General features: G+C 50.4%; 2 protein-coding genes across 8 annotated transcripts in view; both read right to left on the minus strand.

Annotated features, from left to right (window-relative positions):
- Window positions 1–9,639, minus strand: part of LOC139788995 (electroneutral sodium bicarbonate exchanger 1-like) — a 61,846-nt gene extending 52,207 nt beyond the window's left edge. For 4 of the 7 annotated variants that reach the window (XR_011723011.1, XR_011723012.1, XR_011723013.1 and 1 more), the window contains exons 1-7: window positions 9,478–9,639; window positions 8,937–8,982; window positions 7,914–8,053; window positions 6,949–7,087; window positions 6,571–6,731; window positions 6,122–6,209; window positions 4,952–5,551 (exon numbers count right to left, since the gene is read on the minus strand). Coding sequence is in view for 2 of the 7 variants with exons in the window: in XM_071729408.1 (XP_071585509.1) it covers window positions 3,544–3,620; window positions 6,571–6,731; window positions 6,949–7,087; window positions 7,914–7,983 (447 nt within the window). In the remaining 5 variants the exon portion in view is untranslated. Of the gene's footprint in view, window positions 1–1,603; window positions 1,627–2,190; window positions 2,266–2,690; window positions 2,821–2,919; window positions 3,621–4,951; window positions 5,552–6,121; window positions 6,210–6,570; window positions 6,732–6,948; window positions 7,088–7,913; window positions 8,054–8,936; window positions 8,983–9,477 lie in introns of those variants that run through there. The other 3 variants (XM_071729408.1, XR_011723010.1, XM_071729409.1) reach the window with 3 other exon arrangements.
- Window positions 9,640–10,599: 960 nt separating this feature from the next.
- LOC139788974 (ankyrin repeat domain-containing protein 26-like) lies at window positions 10,600–17,983 on the minus strand. The gene is made up of 6 exons (XM_071729373.1): window positions 17,707–17,983; window positions 12,974–13,126; window positions 11,691–11,860; window positions 11,404–11,497; window positions 10,730–10,808; window positions 10,600–10,631 (listed from the first exon to the last, which is right to left on the minus strand). The coding sequence occupies exons 1-6, from the start codon at window positions 17,902–17,904 to the stop codon at window positions 10,600–10,602; spliced, it is 726 nt and encodes a 241-aa protein (XP_071585474.1). The 5' UTR covers window positions 17,905–17,983.
- Between the last annotated feature and the right edge of the window lie 454 nt (window positions 17,984–18,437).

Here is an 18,437-nt window from a genome sequence, read left to right on the forward strand (position 1 = left end):
GCCATCTTAATCTTTCTCCAATCCGTGAGAGGAGATTTTTCCCTTTGGGGTTCCTCTCTATAACGGATGGGGATGCTTTTGCTTTTAATCTTATAGAATCCCGTTTCCTCCTCCTCAGAAGTCGAATCGCTATCCGACTGCTCGTCCCAAGTAGTGTCGGGCTCGGAGTCAGAGCTCGTCTGGCAGGCTACTTCCGGTTTCCCGTGGGTTTTCCTCGAGCTCCGGCCCCGCCCACACCCCCTCCCCTTGCGGGGGGGCCGCTCGCCCCCTCGTGGCTCGCCCCGCCTCCTGCTCGGGGGGGGGGGGGGCGGGTACTTTAACTGCAGCTTTCAAACGCCTCATGAAGTCGCTCTCACTTCCTCTCTGCCACGCACTCACACTCACACTCACACTGTCGTCCCGACCGGCGCCGCCCCGCTTCTCCCGGTCGCATTCCTCCCAGTCCCGGCCGGTGCCGCCCCGCTTCTCCTGTTCGCATTCTTTCTTACATTCTTTTTCACATTCCTTATCGCACTCCTCCCCCTCCCCTTTGTGCGCGCCCGTCGGTTCAGGTGCTTCCGCCCCGCTCCCGCCGGAGGCAGCCTCGCCCCGGCCTCCTCCCGAGCCGCTCGGCGCCATTTTCAAATACATATGGGGGAGGCTGGGGCCATGCGGTCTCGGATTTCGATCTTTCCTCAGCCGCCCTGGCCTCCTCGGACAATCCCTCCCAGAAGGATTTTGCCGAATCCTGGCCCTCGGTAGGTGGGTCAGGGTTCGGGGATCTGGGTGGGAGATCGTCCTCCCGCCGGTCTTTAGGCTCGGGGAAATCGCCTGCGCCCGGGGTGCACGGCGTTTGTGTGGCCGCCCCGACCCCCAGTCTCGGGGTGGCCAGCAAGCATTTCCTGGCAGCCTCCCAGGTTTCCCGCTCTTGTATGGCCTTTCGCAAGGCCTGCTCGACCTTACCCCAATTTTTAAGATTTTTTGCTCTGCCCGTGGATTTTGCTTCCTCGGCAAGAGCTACGGTACATCGATTCCACGTCTCCAGCTGGAGAATATCCACCAGCTGATCTATAACCTTAAGGTCTAATAACCTCGTAATTAAGAAAGTAAAATCTTTCATCTTACAACCAATCCTCCATTGTTTCTGCAACAATGTTACGACCTTGGCAAGGGCTTCCATGCTTCCTTGTCGGTCCAGGAGCGTCCTCCCCGCCAGTGTCGGTCCTGCCGTGCTGGCCGTCGACCACTCAAATCCAGGCGAGATTCCCGACCCGCTGCTTCCCAGGTTTCGGCACCAAAATGTTGCCTTCGTGGAAGGCAAAGGCGGCCTGGTTCAAGTGTGACACGGTGATCACACCCAGATCACTCGGGCCAAAAGCACACAGACATCAATGTGATGGATGGCAACTGGCGTTTTATTGGGGGTTACACAGGTTTAAATAGCTCAAGGTGTGCAATGTCACTTCCGTCTGCATTCCTCAGGCTGTTGTCTTCTAGGTGGGGAGGGGGCTTGGCCGAGCTTTCCGTACACCGCGAGATCTTCCGTCTGCCAGACCCTATCTGACCACAGCAGGGTTGTTGCATTCCAGTTGTGAACAGATCTGGTCACTGTTGTGCTCACCAGCCACGACACAGAAGTTCATTTTACTGCCACAAAGGTGAAAAAAGACAAGATCAGGCCCCAAATTCTTATTTTCTCTGCAGTGCAAGAAGCAGCTGCTCCCCAGAGTTGGTTCATGTAAGGCCTTAATGGAGGAGCAGCAAAGACCTTCAAGAGCTGTTGTTCTCTGGGCTGAGGCAGCCAAAATTTCTTTTTGGAAAGGTTTTTGGTGGAAAAAGGCTTTTCCATCAGAGTCCCCCCGACCACCTGGTGCATCCCACGGAGATCCTGCTTGGAGCAGTGTCCTGTAGGAAGGGATAGGGGGGAGCAAGTCACAACCTGGGGGCTGTCACCAGGTAAGAAGCCTGAAGGCCTTCAATGTGAGGGGGAGAGAGCACTGGGACAGCTGCCCAGGGACACTGTGGAGTCTCCTCTGGAGATACTCAAAACCTGCTTGGATGCATTCTGTGTAATTCTATGTTCCAGGTGATCCTGCTTTAGCAGGGGGTTGGACTAAATCATCTCCAGAGGTCCCTTCCAACTCCACTGATTTGGTTCTAAACACCTTCAAACTCATCTTGCTCAGGGCCTGGCACTTGGTGGGGCTTTACCTGTTTCTGCTTTGGGGCCTCCATGTCTTCTGGCTTCTAATTTTCAGGTGATGCTTCCACTGTCTTCCAGGACTCCTGATGGAAAATATTTAATTCAAGGTTGAGATAAACGAAACATCAGGAAGAAAATTGCCTGAAGCTCTCTCCTCCTGACCTGTGGCAGCTTTGGCTGTTATTGCAGCAGAAAAAAAGGTTTCATTCCAAATCTTTTTTCAGGGGTAGTTGTAAACACCACTATAAGGAATTAATTTCATCATCATCATCATTGGCACCAGTGGCAGCATTGGCACCATCCTCTCCATCATCTTTATTATAAATAATTCATTTTTAAAATTACCCTCTACCCAAGTGTTAGGCTCACTACTAATTTAGGCAAAAAAGGGTCATGACACTGGACCCAAGCTATCAGGACTTGCTTTTCCTGAGCTCTGATCTTCCCCCAGCATTTACAGACAAGCTGTGATACAAACAGCAATCTCACAGCCCCCAGCAAGCTTTACCTCTTCTTCTTTGGCTTCATTTTTGTCACCTTTTGGCTGCTGGTTCTTGCTTTCTGGCATCCAGAAAGCTGAGCTCTTGCTTTGAGAAGCACAAATCCATCAATTTCTGGACAAAATCAGGAGCCAAAACCTTCAGACAGAAGAGGGAAGACACGGTGAGGCCAGAGATGATGCTACAGCTCACTCCAAGGTGGCCAAAATCCCCCTGCCCAGCAGCTCCAGGTCCTACCAGCGTGGGGAAGGTGATGGCAGCACAGGACACCTTGATGGCCCAGAGCAGGACGAGGCAGATGAGCTGGATCAGGGTGAAGAAATGCACCTTTCAGCTAGGTGAAATCTGGCTGGTGTTTCACTGATGTCCCAAAGTGCTTCAAGTGATGAAAGAACTGCAAAATCAAAGTGGAAAGTGTCCACCTGGCACCTGTGTGCAGTTTCTGGCCCTGTTGAGATGTGGAGGGGGTTCCAGGATCCAGCTTGCAATGGGAAATCCTGGGTCTCCCTGGGAGCAGCACCCATTTCCCCATCATTCCAGCTATAAACCAGCTTGCCCAAGAGCACTTTTCTTGGCCCACTGAACAATGATTCCCAGCAGTGCCAGAACCTGCCTTCTCTTTGCACCAAATCCCTCATTTTCATGTAGCCAAAGCCTGACCTGCCCTGAGCCCTGAAACAGAGACCCCTGGACCTGCCTGGAGCCCTGGAGACCTCCTGTGCCTCCACCAACCTTTGTCTTACACAGAATATTTCCACTGCTTGTTCCCACAGAGGCTTTTCCCTGAGTCACTGCTTTTTTCCTGCTCCCTCAGGAGTAGGAAATTTCAGGGAGCAGACATGATGAACCCTGGGAAAGTCCTCAGAGCACTTCCCAAACTTTCACCCACATCTGCTCATCAAACTCCACAGACTCTTCTTGCTGGCTCAGGATCATGTCTGGGGAGGGCAGAGGGAAATGAAGCCCTCAGAGCTGAAATTCCCCCCAAGTTTGACCCTCAGCAGCCTCTGGGGAAAGCTGCCCCACACAGGAGAACCTGACAGGGGCTCAGCCTGGCTTAGCAAGACATTTCATACAGTTCAGCCTTTGCAGTGAAAGCAACAAAATTTTTTTTTTTCCACTAAAAACCATCCTCAAAGGGCTTAGCTGTGATTCTGCTGAGCTCAGCAGTGCCCACTCTAACACAGAACATCTCCTTGCCCAAATCTGGCCTCTCTGGCTGCTCTACACCTGGAACCACATGGAAATGCACATGGAACACAGAGTTTCCCTCAGTTCCCTTGTTCCATGTGCCAAGCCCAGGGAGAAATGTACTAAGGATGGCTCTGGCTGCCCTGGAAAGGGATGAATGGAGACCTGCAGGTCAAAGCCCACTTCTCCAAAGCTGTTTTTTCAGGTTTTTTTAGTTTTCAGCTCTCCCCCCCACAGAAAAACACAGCTTGCTCACCTGCCAGACAACCTCTGCGTTGACAACTCTTAAATCCTGGCTGTTAAGGCAAATAAAAAGAAAGAACGTGAGCAAATACCTCGCTCCTGCCCTGCTCCTCCTGCCCACACCAGCACTGTCACCACCCAGGGTGCTGGTGGCCACCTTGGCCACCTGGTGGCCTTCTTGTCCAGCTGAGCCTCTTTCCCTGAGCCTTTACCTCTGTCCTCCTGTCGGATGTCATCCCAGCTGTAATCTTCCCGGGAATTCCACTGCTCCCCCCTCTCCTCTCGCTGTCGTAGGGATCCTCATCGTCACGACGGTGCCGCTGCCCATCCACGAGTCGTAGCCTGGAGGGGATGGGGAATGGGAACGCTGCCCCCAGCCCCCTCCCCACTGCCCCGGGGACCCCCGGGGACCCCCACCCCATCCCACCTCAGTCGTAGTCCCAGCTGCAGTCGTCGGAGGGGTCGTGGCTCTTGAAGCCGCCGCTCACGTCGCGCCGCGGGTCGTCGCGATGCCGCTCGTTGTCGTGATGGTGATACCATGGGAGAGGGGGAGGAAAAGTGGGGTGAGGAGCAGCACACGGCCCTGGCCCTGTGCTTGCTGACCCCAGGCAGGACTTTCTGGTGGATTTCTGGGGCACTCGGTGCCTCAAGGAGGTTCTCTGAGTGGGCTGGGCCAGCAGCACAGAACTTCTCCAGAAGTTCTTCCTCCATGTTCCCCAGAACTTGCTCCTTGTTCTCAACCCCCTTCCCCGTCTTCTCCAGCTACTCCTCCATCTTCTCCGACCCTTCTCTGTGTTCTTCAGCTTCTCCTCCATCTTCTCCAACCCTTCTCCACATTCTCCAGCTTCTCCTCCATCTTCTCCAACCCTTCTCCACGTTCTTCAGCTTCTCCTCCATGTTCTCCAACCCTTCTCTGTGTTCTCCAGCCCCTTCACCATGTTCTCCAACCCTTCCGCCATCTTCTCCAGCCCCTTCCCCAGCTCTGTTGCCCTTCCCTGGACACTCTCAAGCCCCTCGGTCACAAGAGAGATGAAGGACACCTGGGATGAGGGAGATTTTAGGGGGGGAGGGAGGAGGAACTGTCCCCAGGAAGCTGCAGCTTCCAGCAGCCTAGAACTTCTCCAGAAGTTCCTCCATGTTCCCCAGAACTTGCTCCTTGTTCTCAACTCCCTTCCCCATCTTCTCCAACCCTTCTCTGTGTTCTCCAGCTTTTCCTCCATCTTCTGCACCCCTCCTCTGTGTTCTTCAGCCCTTTCACCATGTTCTCCAATCCCTCCCCCATCTTCTCCAACCCTTCTCCGTGTTCTCCAACCTTTTTCCGTGTTCTCCAGCCACTCCTCCATGTTTTCCAACATCTTCTCCATGTTCTCCAGCAGTTCCTCTCCTCTGTGTTCTCCAGCCCCTTCATCCCAAAGGAAGCAGCAGTCATCCCAGTCTGTAGGGGAGGGGACACAGGACCATGGGATCCTTCTGGCTGGGAGAGACCTTGCTGCTCCAGCCAGACCAGGGACCTGAGAGCCCAAAAGGGGAGAAATTGTCCCCAAGCTCCAACCCAAACCTCCCCTGGCACCACTCCAGGCTGTTCCTCTTGGCCCATCCCTTGTTCCTTGGGAGCAGAGCCCGACCCCCCCTGGCTCCAACCTCCTCTCAGGGGATGGCAGAGCCAGAAGGTCTCCCCTCAGCCTCCTCTGCTCCAGGAGCAACACCCCCAGGGCCCTCAGCTGCTCCTCAGAAGTTCTCCAACCCTTCTCCATGTTCTCCAACACCTTCTCCATGTTCTCCAGCCCTTTCTCCTCGTGTACCATCCCACCTCCCCAGCCCCCCACCAGCAGGAACCACCATTACTCTGCAAACCCCTTGGCTGGGTCACTGCACAGGATGGGAGAGGTCAGGGTTGGGGAGGGACCAGGGTGGTGGGGCTGGGGTCCTCCTGACACAGCAAAGATCCCTCCTGCCAGGAGCTGAGCCTGAGAGGGATGGGAGAGGGAGCCAGCAGGAGCCTCACCTTGATCCTGAGCTTGATCAGTGATGTCCATGGAAATACACTTCTTGTTTATCTGCCACAACACCTCTGCTTTTAAAACTCCTAAATCCTGGGTGTTAAGGCAAACAAAAAGAAAGAATGTGAGGAAATGGCTTCTAAGAAATAGTTTCTTTAAGGAGGTTCAGCTCTTAGGCAGAGTCTGTATGGCCAGGAGCAGCCTGCTAAGCCCTGACACCTGCAGAAGATTCTCTACTCTGTTTTCAAACCCCACAGATTGCTCCCACGGGATCCTGTAAGGGAAGGAAAAGCTGGTGGGACTGTTGCCTGCCCAGCAGAACCATCTCACGACTTCAAACCCCAGCAGGACTTGTGGAAAAGGACCTGTCTTGGGGCAGGGAGTGATTTGGGGGTGAAGGGCACCACTGTGACCCGAGCTTGGCCCTTCCTGAGGGATGTGGTGCCCATGGTACCTGCAGTCTCTTCAATGCTGTTGGCACAAAGGTCCAGCAGCACCGTGCCATTGGTGATGTGGCTTCTCAGCTCAAAGAGGCTGTGCAGGGACAGTGTGGCCACGTAGGGCTTGCTCCAGCGCTCGCCACCATCTTCCACATCCTCCTCAAACTTCAGCCACCTGCAAACATCAGGTGTCATCAGCCCCACTGCAAGGAAAGAGCCCCAGCTCTGCCACCCCTTTGGTAGCGCCGTGGGGGGGCAAGAGGAGGAGGCTCCTGGGATCAGCACCTGCAGCTGGAAAAGTTTCCCGGCCCAGAGAGCAGGAAGCAGAGCCTGGGGGCACTGCTGGAACGGGGACTCCTCTCCCACCAACCACAGCAGGCAGCAGAACTCACCTTGCTGTTTCCTTCCACTCGGCACCTTCGTCCCCTTTCACGCAGATCTCATCCAGCTCAGTGAACAAATCATGGGGAACGTGCAGCTCATCCTCCTCCTCACTGCCAAGGATGAACTGCACCCTCTGGGATGGAGTGTCTGGGGACAGAAGACAAAGCCCCATCCTGGTACATCCTGTTACATCCCTTGAACACAGCCCCTGCAAAGCAGGCACAGGATTGGTGCTGGTTCAGCCCAGGAGACTGGGCTGGCCCCGCTGCCCTGGGCTTGCACAGAGCCCTGGAGAAGGAGAAGCATCTATTCCACCTCTGCCAGAGGATGGGCTGCTTTCCTTCCCTGCCTTTCCTTTCTTAAAGCCTGGATCCCTCTAAGGAAAACGAGCTGAAAGCCATTTTGCATTTCACTACCTTAAAAAAATGTTAAAACCTACGAGAAGCATGAAAAAGGGGGTCAGGCTCAATAATGCCACTTCCCTCAGAAAAGTGGAGAAGAGGAGGCTGAGGGGAGACCTCCTTGCTCTCTGAAAGGAGGTTGCAGTGAGACAGAGGTTGGCCAGTGATAGGACAAGAGGAAATGGGGTCAAGCTCCACCAGGGGAGGTTCAGGTTGGATTGTAGAAAAAAATTTCTTCAGGCAGAGAGTGGTTAAACATTGGAACAGGCTGCCCAGGGAGCTGGCACCAAGTCTGGCAACTGATGATCAGCAAGACTGCAGCTCCTGTCCATCATCTGAACACATTTCTGCTTCAAGCCCCCCGAGGTACAGGACACAGAGGCACCCTGGGCAATGGCCCAGCCTCCAGGAGAGGCTGAAGATGCAGAACAGAGCAGAGGGGAACAGAGGAGAGGGACAAGGGCAGGGAAGGGGGTGGAAAGCAAAGGCAAGGAGGGCAACAATAAAACAAAGACAGGTACTAGCTGAGAAAGTTTACAAAACACCAATTTCAAACAATATCTGGAACTTACAGTGCATGAGACTCACAAAAATTGGGCAATTTTTGGTTGCAACATCACAGGACTCCTGTTTGGTCAACATCAAAATCTTCTGAAGGTCCAGGAATAGGTATGGCTGAAGTTCCCTTACATATTGTCAAGTTCAGCAGTGGCTAAGGAGACAAGGGACAAGATTCCTGGTGTTACTTTTACAGCAGACAGGGGCAAAGAGGTCACTGGAGAGACTACAATCAAGAAAGAGGCTAAAAAACTTCCAAGGGAACAGAACAACCAAAAGGCCAGGCACAAAGGGAGAAAGAGATTTTTTTTTTTCCACATGTACTTCTCAGTCAGCAGCATTTCTCAAGCTCCTGAAAGAAACACCAGATGCTCAAAATGCACCCAATTGTGAACCAGGTGCAATTCCTCCTTGTGCATCACAGAGCAAGTTTGGTGTCATGGATTACAAGCAGTCAACTCCTCTTAGGTTTGCCTGAACACTACTGAGGGATCTTTCCCTAAAGAAAGGATCTCTTTTGTCCCTGATTATCCTCTCCTTGCTCATTGAAAACTGCAACAGAGAAGCCACCAACACAAGCAATGAAGAAGAGACAGCAAAGAGCAAGAACTTGCAGCAGAGAATTTCTATTTTTTGGGTTGGTGCTGAATGCAATTGATGGAGAGAGGAGGAGAAGTGATGGATGAAATCTATACAAATTTATCTCAAGATTCCTTTTAGGCTTGTGAGAGAGGATTAACTCTAGTGAAGAGGTGACTGCAGCATCAGCCAAGTGTATCTATGTGGATGAAATGGGTCCATTTTTTGTGCTTGTTTTTTTCTCAGGCAACTCCAAAACTTTTTACACAATATTTTGTAAGGAGAAAGTTTTCACATTTAAGTCTAAACTGGAAAACTAGCAGAAAAAAACCCCACTGTCCTCAGCATGAGAACTCAACAGTTTAGTTTAGACAGAAATGGCTTTCAAGACATTATTATCAGGAGTTAGGAGCAGTCATCTTTGTCTTTAAAAACACTCTGGCATCTTGACACTTTACCATTTTCAATTTCTTCAGAGATTTTCTTTGTCAGCTTCCGGTGGGTCTAGAATTATACAGAAAACATACAATTAAAAAACATAAACCAATTGTTGTGTTCATTCTAAAATTCTACAACAGTCCTAAAATTGGCACAACGTGATAAAAACTAAACACATCATCCTCTTGGCTTTGGGGTTTGATTTTTAATGAAGAGAAACACCTGGTCAGCCAGTAGCATTCTCAGTGCTCAACAACATTAACTGTAGCACAAAACATTAAGCAGCCTACAAAGCTTGTCATGTACCTGGCTGCAGGGAAAAGAGAAGATTAAGGAGCTGGAGAAGAAAGAAAAATGGCCTTCAGCTCAAAGGTCTTCTTTAGGGAGAAAGGAGAACATGGCCTACATGCAAATGAAACAAGTTTAAAAGCTATCAGTGCAAAGACTGCTCTGGTACAAGGGTACAGCTGAAACCAAAATCAGAGAAGCAACAGAAACAGAACTGCAGCAACCCTGCTGCTGGATACTCTGCAGTTGAGAACAGTATTTCCAAATGCTCACCCAAAACAAAATGTCTGCAAGCCTCTTTCTTGACAAAGAGGCATTCATGGAGGTACTCAGGAAGCTTTCTTCTGGTCCTGACTGTCTGCTCAAAGTGTTGCAGGAATGTCCTGGCCCCACTGAAGACCAACCAGGATTTGGAACCAGACCTCTCCTGTCAAAGCTCCTTCTGCTGGGCTTCACAGGGAGAAGAGTTTTGGCTTCTGGGAGTTTCTCAGCAGCTCTGAAGCATTCAGACACACACAGCATTTTGGCATGGTTACCCTCCAGGCCTCTGCCTCTTCTTGAACTGCAGAAAGTAGAAGGGATTAGGAGAGAATCCAGAGCAGCATTTGACCTGAGGGGTTTTGGAGAGCCTGTTTCTTAGTAATCACACTACCTGCAAGGAGCAGCAAGAGCTACCAAGACTTGGGATTTTTCAGCACTAGGGCTTCAAAGCAACCCATGAATGCCAGGAGTTTACACAGCTTCTTCCAAAGGGTATGTCAGCTGCACAACAACTCTGAGCTACCCTCCCTTTCCCATGGAGGGATCAACCTCAGACATGCTGCTAAAATGGCAGCCAAAAGAGACACAGATTGGTTTTGCTTCACAGAAGCAAGTTTTGTTCTCTTAAGTGCCTCTCCTTATTCAAGTAAAGGACATGAAACTCATCTTCTCTGCCATACACTCACTCCTGATTAAAACTCAATCAGGTTAAAAAAAAAAACACCAACAAAACAGTTCCATCTCTTACTGCTGCAACACTTGAGAGAAATTAAGACAGCTCTAAGGAAGGGGAAGGGTCTTAAGGAACTCTCCTCACAACTGAGCCATCTTAGGCTTACATACATAATGCTGACCAGATCTAGAAGAGGAATTCCAGCAGGAAAATGTAGGAAGAAAAGTGGCACCTTGTTACCACTCCAAAAAGCATGTCCTTACCTTTCCAATTTGTATCCTAGGCATCTTCCTCTTTCTATTTCTTCCAGGTAGGGCTTTTCATATTTTTCTCTTCCAGCAGTACTTGCTCGAGGGGTAATTTTTATGTTCAAGTCATACTCAGGATCTCTAATTCTGTGCTTCAGCTGCTTACTCTGTGTGTCAGGGCCACTGCCTCTGATGTGTCCCAGAGTCTGTGTTTCAGGGCCACTGTCTCTGATGTGTCCCAGAGTCTTTGTGTCAGGGCCACTGTCTCTGATGTGTCCCAGAGTCTTTGTGTCAGGGCCACTGTCTCTGATGTGTCCCAGAGTCTTTGTGTCAGGGCCACTGCCTCTGATGTGTCCCAGAGTCTGTGTTTCAGGGCCACTGTCTCTGATGTGTCCCAGTGTGTCCCTGGAGGCTGCCTGCTCCTGAAGCAGAAAACACACCTGCAAACACTGAAGAGAAAAAGGGACCTCTCCCCACCCCCAGTTGTCCATGCCCCATGCCCAGGACCCAGCTTCACTCTGGGAGGCAACTGCAGCCTCCTCACTCCCCTCAGCAGCTGAGGCAGAACCCTGCACCAAGAATTCATTTCCTTTGGGAAGGATTCCCTCCACTCCCATCACCTCTTTCCTGACCACTGTCCCCTGCACAGTGACAACAGGACCTGTACATCTGACCACGACAACTTGCAATCCCCTCCACTCCCAGACCTACAAGACACCAAGTCCTGGCAGGAATGCAGATCTGCACTCTTGGCTCATCCTTCTGGCTCTCAGCAGAGCTGTGCTGCTCTTCTTGGGGTTGTGTGTGGGGTTGTTCCTGCCCCTGGGGCTCATGGACTCTGCCAGCCTGGGATTACAGAATCAGAATTGTCACAACTTCAATAGACCTCTAGGATCACTGAGTCCAACCATCAACTCAGAAAAAAAGTGACAAAAATTCAAAGCAATTGGTAGCAATTCAAAGCAATTCACAGCAACTGGTAACGAGGCTCAGAAGCTCCCAACATGAGCTGCTTACCTGGGCACAAGGCTGCAGGTCTCTCTGAGCAGCCTCAATTTTACTGCTTTGCTGCTGGACTGTAGTTTCCAGTCTGGCACTTTGAGCTTCAAGGCTTAAAGAGAAATACAGATCTTATTATGGAAATCCACCAGAGCACCAATTCTTAAAGACCAGCGAGGAAAAGACAAACAAAAACATCTTCCAAATCATCCATTAATTTGCTGTGATGCAACAAGGACCCCCCAGACCCCAAGGACAACCCCAGAAGGTGACAGACACCTTGGTTCACTGTGTTACTCTCTTACCACTGCACTCGTTCTTCCAGTTGTTTCATGTCAGTATTCTCAGAAGATGCCAACAGGATTTGCAGTGTCTGATAAGAGACTCTCTGGACTCTTTCCTCAATTTCCAAGGCAATCTTCAAGTCATGAACACAACCCTCAGACTGAAGACGTCGTTTTTCCAGCTGCTGACGCTAAAAAAGAAGAGCAAGAACCCACAACAGTCAGCAGAGGTTTTATGGAGAGGGATCAGCTGCTGCTGAAGAACTCAGGACTGCCTGTGTCTGCTACCCAAAGAACTGTCATCACTTCAGGTCCATTCCAACCTTCACTCCTCCTAGCAAATGGACACAAACTGTGTCACTTCATCATCTTCCACACTCTCCTTTCCCATCCCTCCAATTCCCCACAAAATGGTTCTAAGCACCAACACTCACCCTCTCACCCTTCCAGTGACTCTGTATCCCCTTGGCTGCTCCCCCATTGAAAATATCAATTAAAAACTTCATCCTTCTCCTGAAGAGACCTCTTAGACCCCTTACAGATATATATCTATATGCAGAGTAAGTCACAAAAGCATTCAGAGTTGGGAACATGCTGGGGGATGGAGTTAAATCCATTGGTGGTGTTCCCAGTGGTGTTCCCCAGGGCTCAGCACTGGGACAAGTTCTCTTTACTGGTAAAAGTCAATGATCTGGAGAGTGGAATCAGCTGTACCCTCAGTCAGCTTGCAGCTGGCATCCAAGCTGGGTGGGAGTGTTGATCTGCTTGAGAAGGTTCTGCAGAAACTCCTGCATAGGCTGGATCAATGGGCCAAGGCCAATTGCAGGAGATTCAATAAGAACAAGTGCCAGGACAAATCCTTTTACTTAAAGGGTTCTCAGACACTGGACCTGGCTGCCCAGGGAAGGGATTGAGTCACCACCACTGAAGATAAAGAGAAAAGACCTAAAAGATGTGGAGAGGTGGTGCTGAGGAACACGATTTGCTGGCAGACTTGGCAGTGCTGGATTTGACCTGAAAGGTCTTTGCCAACCAAAATATTTCTGATTCTCTGTTACCACTGGGAGGGGAAGCACAGCAAGCTTCAGACAACCTGCATGGCCAAACCAAGTGTAATAAGCAAGAGACACAGAGTTCCTTTTGCAGAGAACCCAACCACATACAAACCTTTCACCAAGTAAGGGCAAAGTGTCCTCATGTCACAGACATGGACACTGCTTTCACAGAACAGTCTGACTCAGTCACTCACCATCCCATCCAGTGTGTTGAAGCTTGTTTTAGGATTTTATGAGAACTTTGTGTACCTTGGTTTTAACCTCTTCCACTTCCTTCTGCAAGCCCAGCTTGGTTTCCTCCAGGTTCTTGCAGTGGCACACGTTAACTTCCAGGGAAACTTCTGCCATAGCCAGCTTTCTAAGAGCATCAGCAAGCTCCTGCTGCAGCTGTCTGATTGTGTCCTAATCAAATGGTTACATGAGCATGAAGAAAGTTGTAAGAACATGAAATATGCCTTTACTTTATTTGATTATACAATTAGACCTGTCTTGGGACTCAATTTTGCCTGCCAACAGCTGAGCACCTCCAAACTATGAGCCTTTCCTCATAAGGGAGATGTTCCACTCCCTTAATCATCTCAGTAGCTCTGCGCTGGACTCTTTCAAGCACTTCCCTGTCCTTCTTGAACTGAGGGGCCCAGAACTGGACACAGGACTCAAGCTGTGGCCTCCCCAGGGCTGAGCACAGGGGCAGAATCCCTTCCCTGGACCTGCTGGCCACGCTGTTCCTGAGCCAGCCCAGGATGCCCTTGGCCTTCTTGGCCACAAGGGCACATTGCTGGCTCATGGGCATCTTCTTGTCTACCAGGACCCCCAGGTCTCTTTCACCTACACTGCTCTCCAGCAGCTCAGCCCCCAACCTATACTGGGACATCGTGTTGTTCTTCCCCAAATGCAAAACTCTACACTTCCCCTTGTTGAATTTCATCATGTTTCTCCCTGCCCAGCTCTCCAGCCTGTCTAAGTCTCTCTGAATGGCAGCACAGCCTTCTGGTGTGTCAGCCACTCCTCCCAGCTTAGTGTCATCAGCAAACTTGCTGAGGGTACATTCTATACCCTCATCCAAGTCGTTGATGAAGATATTGAACAACACCGGTCCCAGTACCGACCCCTGAGGGACTCCACTAGTCACACACCTCCAACCAGATTCTGCCCCATTGACTACAACTCTCTGACTCCTTCCTTTCAACCAGTTCCTGATCCACCTCACTACCTGATCACCAAACCCATACTTGATCAACTTATCTACAAGGATGCTGTGAGAGACGGTGTCAAATGCTTTACTGAAATCAAGATAAACCACATCTACCGCTCTTCCATCATCTATCCACCTAGTAATTTCCTCATAGAAGGCTATGAGGTTAGTCAAACATGATTTACCCTTGATAAAACCATGCTGACTGCTCTTGATGACCCCCATGTCCTTGATATGCCTGGAGATAGTGACAAGAACAAGTTGTTCCATCACCTTTCCAGGGATGGAGGTGAGGCTGACCGGTCTATAGTTACCCGGGTCCTCCTTCTTGCCCTTCTTGTAGACTGGAGTGACATTTGCTATCCTCCAGTCCTCAGGCACCTCTCCTGTTACCCATGACTTACTGAAGATGATGGAGAGTGGCCTAGCAATGACCTCCGCCAGCTCCCTCAGCACCCTTGGATGCATTCCATCTGGACCCATTGACTTATGGATGTCCAGATTACTCAGCTGATCCCTAACCCAATCCTCATCTACTATGTCAAACTCCTCATCTATCTTGACTACTTCTGGGGCTAAATGAATCTGGGGCTCATGCGGAAACCCTGCAGGAGTAAAGACAGAGGCAAAGAAGGCGTTCAGCACCTCTGCCTTCTTTATATCCTCTGTCACCAGGGCTCCCAGCTCATTCCTTAGTGGGCCAATATTGCCTCTAGTGTTAGTTTTGCTAGCTATGTATTTGAAAAAGCCCTTTCTATTATCCTTAACCCGACTTGCAAGGTTAAGTTCCAAGGAGGCCTTAGCTTTCCTAATTGCCTCCCTACATCCTCTGACAACAGTCCTATATTCCTCCCAAGTGACCAGCCCCCCCTTCCATGATCTGTAGATTTTCCTTTTCCACTTAAGTTTTCCCAGCAGTTCCTTTTTTAACCATGCTGGTCTCCTAGCTCCCTTACTACATTTCCTAACCATAGGGATGCTCTGATCCTTGCAAATAGTGGTTCTTGAATACTGACCAGCTATCTTGAGCCCCTTTATCTTCTAACACCTTGTCCCATGGGATTTCTCTTAACAGTTGATTGAGGAGGCCAAAGTTTGCCCTGTGGAAGTCCAGGGTTGTGGTCCTACTGGGTATTCTGTTCCTTCCACACAGGATCCTGAACTCTGCCATCTCATGATCACTGCAGCCAAGGCTGCCATTGACCACCACTGCTTCAACAAGGCCCTCCTTGTTGGTTAGTACAAGATCCAGCAGCGCTCCTCTTCTAGTCGGCTTGTCCACCATTTGCATTAAGAAGTTATCATCAATGCACTGGAGGAACCTCCTAGACTGTGAAAAGCTGGCTGTGTGAGTCAACCAGCAGATATCGGGGTAGTTAAAATCTCCCATGAGGACTAGGGACTGAAGTTGCGAGGCTGCTTTCAGCTGCCTGTAGAAGGCCTCATCAACCTCCTCGCCTTGATCAGGAGGTCTGTAGTAGACCCCCACAACTGTATCACCCACACCAGCCTGCCCCTTAATTCTTACCCACAGACTTTCAACTTGCCCCTCATCAGCCCCTGCACAAAACTCAACACATTCTAGTTGCTCTCTCACATAAAGAGCAACTCCACCACCTCGCTTCCCCGCCCTATCTTTCCGAAAAAGCACATAACCATCCATGGCCACATTCCAGTCATGTGACCTATCCCACCATGTCTCTGTTATCGCTACCAGATCATAACCCTTAGCCCGTACACTGACCTCTAACTCTTCTTGCTTATTCCCCATGCTGCGTGCATTAGTATACAGACATTTCAGGAAACAAACAGAGCACACTGGTGGGACTAAATCCTCCCTAGACCACCTGCCTTCGGGCCCCGGTTCGTTCTTCTTGTGTTTGTCCCTAACAGACCCAGTTTTCTCCCCTTCCCCCTTCACATCTAGTTTAAAGCTCTCTCAATGAGCCCTGCTAAGTCCTGCCCCAAAAGCCTCTTTCCCCTCTGGGACAGGTGCATCCCACCTGCCACCACCAGGCCAGGTGTCTCATATAGCATCCCATGATCAAAAAAGCCAAAACCCTGTCTTTCGCACCAGTCTCTTAGCCACTCGTTGACCTGTAAACTCTTCCTATTTACCTCCCCACCCATTCTTACAGGAGGGATGGAGGCAAACACTACTTGCGCTCCAGACCCCCTAACTAGCCGTCCCAGGGCCCTGAAGTCACTCTTCATTGCCCTTACATTTCTTGTGATAATTTCATCACTGCCAACCTGGAAAATCAGCAGTGGATAGTAATCAGAGGAACCCACAAGATTAGGGAGTTTCCTTTTAACATCTCTAATCCGAGCCCCAGGGAGGCAACAGACCTCCCTGTGGGATGGGTCCAGTCGACAGATGGGCCCTTCTGTCCCCCTCAGAAGGGAGTCACCCACCACAACTACTCTCCTTTCCTTCTTGATTGAAGAAGTCCTAAGGACACGGGGTGACTGACGGGTCCTAGGTGGTTCACTAGGTAAGTCTACCTCTGTAACTACATTTTCCTGTCCCTGAATTTCCAAGGCCTCATACCTATTCTTCAAGGGCAATTGGGAGGGTGGAGGGGGTTGGGAGGATTTTTTCGTGCCCTTCCGAGGCCGGACCTCCTTCCATTCATTCATATCTCTTAAGTCCTCTCCTTCTGTCTGGTGACAGGAGGGGGGGGGGATCCATCACTTCCTCACCCTCTCCCATCTGCCCCTGCCTCAGGGTGTGATTCCACCAGTCTATTTCCCTCTCACATTCTCTAATGGTTCTCAGTCTCTCCACCTCCTCTGTCAGTTTAACCACCTGCCTGAGGAGATCATTTACTTGCTCACACCGCACACATGCGGAGTCCCTGGTTCCCTTTGATACCAGTGCCAGGCACAGGCATTCACTGCAGCCAGAGACCTGCACTGCTGCATGCCTGCTTGGGAGCTCCGTCTGAGTCCCCACATTCTTTTTCACCATGGTCTTTGGCCGCGTTGTTACCATGATGTATCTAGCTACTAGTTGCTCCCTGCCTGCCCTCCCTGCCCTCTGGAAGCCAGTTGCCGCTCTCTGCTCTGCGCTGCTGCGTGCTCAGAGGAGGCTGCCAAATGGCCGCTTTTTAAACCTTGCCGCCCTTCACAGCCCCGCCTCCTGCCACCTCAGCCTTCCTTATCCTCGCAGGATTCCGGCTCAGACTCGGGTCTTCTCGCTCTGCCCTGGCTTCACCGTCTCTGGGAAGCCCAACTCCTTCTCAAATCCTCTGCAATTTAAAGGCACAGCTCACACCGGTACCGGTACCGGTACCGGTGCCGGTGCCGCTGCCGCTCTCTGCTCTGCGCTGCCGCGTGCTCAGAGGAGGCTGCCAAATGTCAACCCTCTACCTATCCCTCACTCCAGCCCCCTCTCTTTTTTCTCTTCCACCTCTTTTCTTAAAAAAGAGATGTAGAGAAAAAACAGCTCCATGCAGAAAGGGGACTTGGTTGGTCCATGTTTGAGCAACACAAATTTATGCTAGTGCTCTGCAGAGAAGCACATTTACTACTCATGTACACTCTGAATTTGCAGAAAGACAGTTTAACTGAGGCCCTAATGAGTCTTCTGCCCAGTTATTTGTCTTTCATTGAGCCACAAAGAACAAACAAATTTAAATATTGCTGCCCATGGAAGAAGAGAAAGCTTCGTGTCTGAAGCTGACCTTTTGACAAACAGGAAGGTCCTTTAGAAGCCCCAAAACACATCAATTAACACCAAAACACTGTTAATAGTCTTAAACACTGCTAATAGTGTGTACTTTACCTGTCTTTCTACTTTGTCAGCCTCATATTTAAGCAATTGCTCTTTTAAATCATTGTACTCAGCATTTAACTCCTTGTTTCTCTCCTCCAGGAGTTTAACTCTCTTCTCAGTATCAGCACTGAAATCCTTGGAGATGTTATTAACCCACTCCTGTGTCACATTCACAGTGTTTTTTCTGATGAGCTGCTGGATCTGCATCTCTTCCAGTTGCTGGCGGAGAGAAAGGTTCTCACTCTGGAGCTGGGCCAATTGCTCCTGTGTGGACACAGAACCAAAGAGTCATTGAGGCTGGAAAAGACCTCAAAGAGCATCAAGTCCAACAGGGAAACCAACACCACCATGCCCACTAAACCATGTCCCCAAGAGCAAATAATTTGCTCCACTCCCCTTGAGCTGTTACAGAAGACTCCAGAACCTTCTGTCTAGCTCTGTCCCATACCAGACACCAACAGGATTCCTGCCTTATTCCCCTCATGGACTCCCTCTGAAGAGAACCCTTTGCAAACACCTCTTAACGTGGCCAAAAAAATGCACATGTTTTAGAGAGGCAGGGAAAGCATCAGGAAGGTCACCAAAATTCAAGGGGTTCTGCATGATCTTTCTTGTAAAAGGAGGAAGACCAGGCATGTTTCATCACACAGAGCAGCACCTTACAGACAAATCTCCCCCTTCTCTTGAGTCTGCATTTTGCATAGGGAAAAAGATGCATTTGACTGCACTGTTTGTCCCAC

This window comes from Heliangelus exortis, chromosome 31 (assembly GCF_036169615.1).
Source record: "Heliangelus exortis chromosome 31, bHelExo1.hap1, whole genome shotgun sequence".
Taxonomy (NCBI): Eukaryota; Metazoa; Chordata; class Aves; order Apodiformes; family Trochilidae; genus Heliangelus; species Heliangelus exortis.